General features: G+C 39.2%; 1 protein-coding gene across 1 annotated transcript in view; it reads right to left on the bottom strand.

The window, feature by feature from the left end:
* Positions 1–9,234, bottom strand: part of ZSWIM5 (zinc finger, SWIM-type containing 5) — a 260,366-nt gene that overhangs the window by 35,959 nt on the left and 215,173 nt on the right. Inside the window, exon 2 of the mRNA XM_012648926.1 lies at positions 3,349–3,705. Within this exon, the coding sequence (XP_012504380.1) occupies positions 3,349–3,705 (357 nt within the window). The remainder of the gene's footprint in view (positions 1–3,348; positions 3,706–9,234) is intronic.

Genomic DNA, 9,234 nt, shown 5'->3' with positions numbered 1-9,234 from the left:
CTGGTTCCATACAAAGCGTAAAATTATTTTTTCTATATCCGTGAAAAATGATGTTGGTATTTTAATAAGGATTGCATTGAATCTGTAGATCACTTTGGGTAGTTTTTTCTGTTCTCCGAAATTGTTTTTGTAGCATCTAGTTCTTATTTCATGGTTGCAATATCTTCTTTTTATTCCTATGATGATATTAATAATTTTTCAAAGTTTTTCTCTTTCTGCATAATCTCTATTTTCCCCAAATTGTCTTTCTATATTTGTTAGTTCTACTTTGTATCTTCCACAGTATTCCACACTGTTGACCATTCACTTCTTGAATTTCAATGCTACACTGACTTTTATAATAACTTGCTAGCTTTTTCTCATTCTACTTTGTTAATTCCTACACTGGCTCCTCTTTCATCACCTGTATATCAAGGATATATTCATTCAACAAACGCTTATAGAGCATTTATTATTTTTCAGGTGCCATGCTTGGTGACAGAGACTCAGAAATTAGCAAACATGGTTCCTGAACTGACTCTTCAAGTTATCTTACTTTTATCTTGGTCTTCAATCTTTCTATTTCGATAGGAGGAACCAGAGCCCTGGCCATGATGCTGTTTCCCAGAGAATCAGAGTATGGAGTTACCACAGCAAATCATAAACAGGGCATGGAGTAGTGCTAGAGGCAGAGTTGGAAAGGTAGTGTAACTTTGAATTGCCAATCCAAAGAGGACAAGGCAATGTCCAGCTATAAACACATATAGGGACTAATATAAAAAATGGTTTCAGGGAAATGGGGAGCAGAGCAAAGCCTTGATCTGCTCTTTAGCTTAAAAGCAGGCAGATAGCAGTTTTAGAAATCTTATTCCTGCTATTTTAAGTCTTTTTTGGCGAGGAGTGAGGTTAGGGAGAGGGGAGAAGGAAAATTTCCTAAAGTGTTTGAAGATGCAGCAGGGAACAGAAACATGACTTCAAATATAATCTCTATGCTACTGATTCCAAAGTTCTGACTTCCTCCTCAGTTCCAGATTCATATATCCAACTATTTATCAAAATCTTCACATAAATGTTCTATAAGCATCTCAAACTTAAATTGAATTCATCTTTCTCTCAAATTCCTTTCTCCTCATTAGTTCACTAAATGAATGGCAACATCATTATCAAATCCATCAATGCCATCCTAGCTAGACATTCTGGAATTCAGTTTTCTGTCATCATGATCTTCTTCACTCCCCACTCATACTATACATCTGGATGTTGAGTCTAGTCCATTTTACCTCTATGGTATCTCTATTTTTCATATCACCACCTACACCAGCACTGGCTATTAGAAACAGATCAGGAAAGGCCTTGTGGAATACTATGGAACCTGGGGTAGAAAGCTAATATAAGTGTGGGATAAACACATATACAGAAGAACCTCCTGAGGAAGGTTGAAAATCACATCTCAAGTTCAATGCAGCAATTTCAGCTTAATTTCAGAAAAATAATAAGATCCTGGAGTGGTAGATGTAATGAGGGATATAAGTTTCTTCAGCACAGTGGTAATGAGGGAAAAGGGTTGTTTTAGTGACAGTGGTGGTGAAAAAGACAGGTGCAACGTGGGTCCTGAACCAAGGTGATCAGTTCAAGAAAAGGCAAGAAAGCTTGGAAATAAATAATTCTTGGAAAAAGACAGTGGGAATGAGGCACAAAAGCAGGCCACAGCCCAGTTACTGGGGTACAGAGCTATTCTCCTCTCTGATGCTATAGATCTGGGGGATGGAGCAGAACTCAGGTCTCTAAGAGCTCTAGACTTAAGGAGGCCAGAGAAGTAAAACAGCCTCCCTATGTGGGATGAGAAGAGATATAGAGAACTACTCTCAAACAGACAGAGCTCAGTTATTATGTAATCACTACAACTTTGAGTGTAAAGCAATAGAACATTTTTGCTAGTTAGCAAGAGCTCCTAGAAGCCTGTCTGTCTGCATATCCTTGTTTTTGAGGAATGCCGAGGTTGTGTGTAGAACCTGACTGGCTCTATTGAACAACTGGGAAAGGTACATGGACTACTGTATTATGCAGGCTACCCACCTGGCCTCTTGCCTCTTTCATACTAGGAGCAAAGTTACCTTCCAAAAAGAGAGAGGTAGATTAGAGAAACATAAAAAATATAAATTTTGAAGTCAAAGGAGCCTAGATTATAAAAAATTTCCTTATTTATAAAGTGGAAATTATTATTCCTCACAGAGCAGTTTTAAAAACTAAATGAATGAATATATATAAAGTCCCTTGAATGATGCCTGTAACATAGTAGGACCTAACAAACAAAATGAAAAATTGGCTCATATAACCCTTCTCAAAATTCTTCAGTGGTTGTCTATGATTAAGTTTCTACAATCTGGTTTCATTATAAAAGCAAACATTGATTGAGTCGGGTGCAGTGACTCACACCTGTAATCCCAGAGACTCAGGAGGCTGAGATAGGAAGATTACTTGAGGCCATGAGTTTGAGACTAGCCTGGGCAACATAGAGAGACACTGTCTCTAAAAACAAAATAAGAAAAAATTATCCAGGCATGGTGGCATGTGCCTACAGTCCCAACTACTCAGGAGGCTAGGACAGGAGGATCGCTTGAGCCCAGGAGTTTGAGGCTGCAGTGAGCGATGCTCACTCCACCACACTCCAGCCTAGGCAACAGAGCAAGACTCTGTCATTTAAAAAAACAAAAACAAAAACAAAAAACCCCTCAAAGCCACAAGCATTTATTTCAGTTATTTCAGACCTGTCTGTTATTTCTGCTAGATTATAAGCTACTTGAATGCAGGAACCATGTCTGTTTTAGCCCTTCAACAATCAGCACTATTCCTTGCACATGGTAGTTACTCAATAAATACTTGTTGAATGAATGAGTGAACATAAGCTCTTTCTCCATCCATATACTCCCATTATATAGCTCATAAGCACAATGCCAACAGATGCTCCTTAACTCTGATGCTATGTAGGATCCTGAAATGTCAAGTGAATTTTCATATCCATCTCAATTCACTGAATGACACAAATTATTTTGTGCTTTCTTTCACTGTTGAATATTTGAGGCTCCTAGGACAAGAATTGTATCAATAAAGAAAGTCCATAAACTAGACCAATATATAACTCTAACATCCTCTTTTCTCAAAACCTTTGAGATAGACAATTGGATTACTTTAAGAAACTAAGAGTTAAACATAGTTGTTTGGATAGAATGAACTTACTAAGGTTAAGTGATTGCAATTGTAGAAGTGTCTCAATCTCTAAACATGCAACAAAGTAGAGGCATGAGAATTGCTTTGGTGACAGTGATGGTGAAAAAGACTATTTTTTTTGCAACAAAAATGTACAATTACCATTCACTTGGTTGATTTCTGAGTTGGAAGACAGAATCTCATCTGCCAGTTTTTGTGCAGTAGGAAGAACTTCAGTGTGGTGTGCTGTGATTAAATATTGAATAAACTTTTGTAGCTGGTCCCTATTCATCTGGAAAAGGGTTTCTGAGATAGGAAGACGCAATTTGACTTGGTCTGGTTTACGGATCCTGTAGAGTGAGAGCGCTACCACATGAGCACAGTAGAATATGTCCTTGTTTCCACAGCCACATGTCACTGAGGTGATTTTGCAGCGATCAAAACTGATTGCAACTTTGTAAGTCACTGCTGGTTCAGAAGCAGTGGCCAGCTCAGTTACTGTGCCACTCAGATGAAAGCCTAAGGAAACAAAGAAAAAACAAACTGTGTTTAGAGATTCTGTAGTAAGAAACTGAAAGATTTTCATTTTGCATTTCAATTCATCAATTCAGAAACTATTTACTGAGTATTTCCGATATATGTGGTAGGCTCTGCCATAGACGCAGAGGTCAATTAAACTCAGATATTGCTCTGAAGGAACACACAATCTATAAAAAGAGCCCTTACCCTAGAATCCATGAACCTCTTGAACTAATATGAAAACTTTTCTTTGTACATATGTACATTTTTCTGAGGAAATAGTTTATACCCTTCATCATAGTCTCAAAAAGATTAATAAGGGGCATGCATGGTGGCTCATGCCTGTAATCCTAGTACTTTGGGAGGCCGAGGCAGGAGGATTGCTTGAGGCCAGGAGTTTGTGAACAGCCTAAGCAACATAGTGAGACCCTGTCTCTAGAAAAAATTTAAAAATTAGCTGGGCATGGTGGCACACGCCTGTGGTCCCAGCTACTTGAGAAGTTGAGGTAGGAGGATCGCTTGAGCTCAGGAGTTGGAGGCTGCAGTGAGCTATGATCACACCACTGCATTCCAGCTCTGGCAAGAGAGTGAGACCTGGTGTCAAAAAAGAAAAAAAAGGTTAATAAGGAACCCCAAATAAGTTAAGACCTCCTATAGTAGATTTTGAGTTGCATGTAGTAGGCAAAAACAAGTTCACAAATAACATCAGTATAATCTAGAGTGAGATGCTATAAATGAAAGAGAAACTAAAAGAATGCCATGAGGAAGGACAGAAGGAAGATCAAGGACAACATTTCTTCCTTAAAACATACAATTCCAAAATGGTGACCATGTGGCATACATAAAAGGCAAGAAACCTTTGAGGCATGGAAGGCACAGCTTGGTGCAATGAGACTATGTAGTGTTATACCTCTTTTCACTTGGCATACAGCACCAATAATTTAGAAATGTAGAAAGAATGCATTTTTAAGTTACAACTAAACTGAAAAAGTTCAAATCAATATCAAATCATTCTAAATCATTCTTTATTCTTTTTTTTTTTTTTTGAGATGGGATCTCACTATGTTGCCCAGGCTGGACAAGAACTCCTGGGCTCAAGGGATACTCCCACTTTAGCCTCCTAAGTAGCTGGGACTACAGATGTGTGCAACCATGCCTGGCTTCTATTTATTCTTTACTTTGAATATGATTCTTCTCCTTTGACAAGAATATGTATTCATCTAATCAGTCATTCAACAAAAGTTTAGTGAGACCTTTAGTACTGGACTGCTAGGCCTAGGGATGCTATCAAAAAAGGGGAGGAAAATATTAAATATTTGTTAAGCACTGGGTGCTTTTAATAATTCATCACAACAATCTTATGAAGTCAGTATGATTTTCCTTATTTTAAAGGTATGTAAACTGAGGCTGAGAAAAGTTAAAAAATTTGCCCAAAGCCTTAGCAAGTGATAGACTTGGTATTTGAAACCAGGAGGTCTGACTGACCCCAAAGTTCATTTTCTTGTCATTGTATTTCACTACCTCTAAAAGATATCACAACAAAGTCCTTACCATAAATAATCACAGACATATAAGTAAATGATTACAATATGATATGCCCAATGCTATAGTAGAGACAGGAACAAAAGAGAGGCTAATTTCAGAGACTTCCCTGTTTAACTGCACACTGTGAATAGGAAAGCAATTTTAAATAATCTTGGCCTGGCATGGTGGCTCATGTCTGCAATCTCAGCACTCTGGGATGCCGAGACGATAAGATTGCTTGAGGTCAAGAGTTTGAGACTAGCCTGGTCAACATAGCGAGACCTTGTCTCTATAAAAAATAAGAAAAATTAGTTGGGTGTGGTGGTGCGTGCCTGTAGTCCCAGCTACTTAGGAGGCTGAGGCAGGAGGATCGCTTGAGCCCAGGAATTCAAGGTTGTAGTGAGCTATGATGGTGCCACTGCACTCCAGCCTGGGTGACAGAGTGAGACCCCATCTCTAAAAAAAAAAAAAATCTCATATTTCTTGGAGAAGTATTTGGCAAATAGTGCATATATAAGTTTCAGAGCTACCACTGTGGCCTGGCAAACTTAAAAAATGCAGAGAAAACCTTCCAAAGTTTAAGTTTCAGACAATTTTGGTTAGTTAAAATAAGCATAAGACCCAAATTTATAAGCATACTCATAAAACCTAGCAAAATAATCACTATTAAAAGCACATTTAGGTACAATCCAAGGAAAGGTGCATATTACCAAAAAAGTAAAGACTAATTTCCAGAGCAAGAAAAAGATAAAAATAAATTTGCTAACTTCATGGCCTCCATGTATATGTTTTAAACAGCATAGAGGATTTTTTCAGCTAAACTTAGCTGCAGGTTTAAAAATATTTACTTCCATTTGTTTAAAGCAAAGTCAAAAAGTTACATTCAAATATGATTAAGCGTAGGTAAAGACTGCCTTCACTTAAGAACTAAAGAAGAGAACTACAGGGCCGAGAAGCAGCTCCTCTGCAGACTTATACCCACCAGACGCTGCCAGCAGAGTAACATAGCAGAGAGCACATTCCACCAGGAATCAGGCAGCCAGAATCTGCTATGTATTATGCAGTCTTGTGTTACTCACTTTACAACTCTGAGCCTTAGCTTCCTTCTCAGTAAAGTAGGGATAATAACACTTGCCCTGCCTGTCACTGAAAAGTACCTTGTAAAACTGAAAAATGTCCTACCGATGTATTAATGTTTTTATGCAGTTTTTGCTAACAGCTCTCCATGTGAAGGGAGTAAGAGACAAATTCCCTAAGGGCTAAGTTTCATAGTGGCTGAAAACCAGGTGCTAAGAAAGTATATTCTTAATTACCCTCAGGACCACTCCGGGAATATTAAGTACATTGTTGAGAAATGACTTAAGTCCACAGAAGGGATACATTAAAATCTCAGATAAGATAGAGATGTCAATGTGGAAAAGCTTAGGCATCAAGCCCTTAAGTCTAAAAGGTGAGTAGAAACATTTCCATTTTATCAGTTCAGTGTTTTAGGTGGACTTGGCCTGCAGCACAGTCTCTGAGCCCGATCCCTCTTTCCCTTCCTGCATGAAAATGAGTAAGAATCTTGGTTAGATATGAGACAGAAATAGTTATCAGTGGGAATCTTAGTAGGATGTAAGGCCCATGAGGGCAGGGCTTTCTCTGTGTGTTGCTTACCACTATAAAAAAAAAAAACAAACCCAAACAACAAAACCACTCTGGTTATAGTATGAAAAAAAAGATTAGACCTCAGTGTCCACATTTTTAAGATGAGATGCTGCCCTAGATTACCTCCATGGTTCACTCCCATGCAGAAATAATATGATTCTATAGTGACTGTCAACTGAATTTCCCACAATGTTAGACACAGAACTTTATTATCAGTATTTACTAAATGTTGGCAAAGCAACATCTGATGTTACATATGATGTTACATAGAAAAGCTCTTTTATTAATACTGAGCCTTTATGAATGCCTCCTATATGTCAGGTTGTATTCTAAGTGTTTTACATGCATTAACTCATTTAATTATCACAATTTTATGAATTTGATAATAGGTGTGATAGTTAATTTTATGTGTTAATTTGACTAAGCTATGGTACCTAGCTATTCAATCAAACACTAATCTAGGTCTTGCTGTGCAGGTATTTTGTGGATGTGGTTAACATCTATAATCAGTTGACTTTAACTGAAGGAGATTATTCTCAATAATTTGAGTGGGCTCTTCCAATCAATTGAAATGCTTAAAAGCAAAACTAAGGTTTCTCTTAGAAGAAGAAATTCTGCCTCAAGACTGCAGCATCGGATCCTGCCCAGGAGTTTTTAGCCTGCCCTACAAATTTCAGTGCCGGTTCCCACAACTGCATAGGGAAGTTCCTTGAAATAAATCTTATCTATCTATCAATATGTATCTCCTACCAGTTCTGTTTCTCTGGAAAACTCTGATTACTACTATTATTTCCATTTTTTGTATGAGGAAATATAAGCATACAGAAGTTAAGTAACTTGCTCAAGGTCACTCTGCTATTAAGTGGCAAATTCAGGATTCACACCCAGGCAGTCTGGCTCTAAAGCGCACACTCTTTTTTTTTTTTTTTTGCTATTCCAAACATATTTAATGCTCGTTTTTAAAGATGAGCGTTCCTCCCCCCAAAAGTAACTGCATTTTATCTTTGAAATTAAGCAGAAAAACAAAGGAACGGAACCCAGTGCTGGTGACGGGTACACAGCGAATCCGCTTCTTCATCCTTGGCAAAGACTGAAGCCAATTTCAGGACCACAAAGAGCTAGAAATTCACCTATTTTCAAAGACCTGTTTGTAGACTATGCAGCAACTTTGTTGTCTTTCCTGTTTTCAAAATCTGCAAACTCCCTGCCCCCTCGACCTCCTCTGAATCCACCACGAAATCCTCGAGGCGTGGTGAAGGTACCACCTCTGCCACCGCCACGCCCTCTGCCACCACGGAAACCAAGACCTCCTCTGCCTCTGTACCCGCCGCGGCCACGGTTTGGACGGAGTGGGATTCCAAATGTTTCAGCGTTTAATCTTCTCTCTTTAGCCCAGGTTGGTCTTCGTTCTCTATTATCATCACAAGAAATATTATCGAAGAAGGATTTGGTTTTGTCGTAGTAGCAATTAGGTCCGAGCGGATCCTCTTCATCGACATTTCCTTCACTGTTTTGGGTGTCTACTCCCGTGTCTCCTTTATCTTCACCATTTACTGGCTTCTCTTGTTTCTCAAGTTTATCTTCTTTTAATTTAAGTTTATTATGAAACTCTCTGTCAATCTCCTCCTTGTTAAATTGTGCGTTTGCACTTTCAAAGTCAAAGTCTTTCTCAAATTTCATTGGGCCATCTCGCCGAATACCAAATCTTCCCCTGCCACCTCGATGACCCCCACGCCCTCTTCTTGGAGCTGTAGGAGCACCTGGAGCAACTTGTCTCTTGCTATCATTTCTGAGTTGCTCGTTTTCTGTCCTTGAAACTTGTGTACTTCGGTTCGCCTGTGCTCTTGATTCTCTACTGCTTTTTGGCTGGTAGATGGCAAAGGCCTGGTTGATACGGGGCTCCTTCTCCCAACAGGTGCTGGAGCAGGTAAGTGGGCTGAGGTGGTCTGCACTGCTTGTTCCATGGTTGGGCTTTTTCTCAAAGGGTCTAACTGAGGGCTTGAACGACCTTGAGATAACTGTGTCTTTAGAGATCTTGCATCCTGTGTAAAGGCAGAACCAACTGCGCTACTTTGGGTTAAGGTACCACTGTTTGATGTTTCTGTTCCAAAGGATGTCAAGGAGCTTCCAGCGACACCAACAGCACCAAACTGCTGCCCGACTAATGAACTTGGACTGAACTGACTGTACGTGGGCATCCTGCCAAAAGGTCCGTAAGAACCCACTGATTGGAATGAAGAAGCGGATGAACCTAATGAAGACGGAACGATAGCTGGATCTTGAGGCAAAGAACACTGCGGTTTCGGTGGCTCACAAACAGTGAGGTCTTTAATATCACTCCCTCGGAAAATAATGTAT

The sequence above is a fragment of the Propithecus coquereli genome, unplaced genomic scaffold, assembly GCF_000956105.1.
Source record: "Propithecus coquereli isolate 6110/MARCELLA unplaced genomic scaffold, Pcoq_1.0 Scaffold299, whole genome shotgun sequence".
In the NCBI taxonomy this organism is placed as follows: domain Eukaryota; kingdom Metazoa; phylum Chordata; class Mammalia; order Primates; family Indriidae; genus Propithecus; species Propithecus coquereli.
The sequence above is the reverse complement of the archived record's forward strand: the minus strand, read 5'-3'. Positions and strand labels throughout refer to the sequence as shown.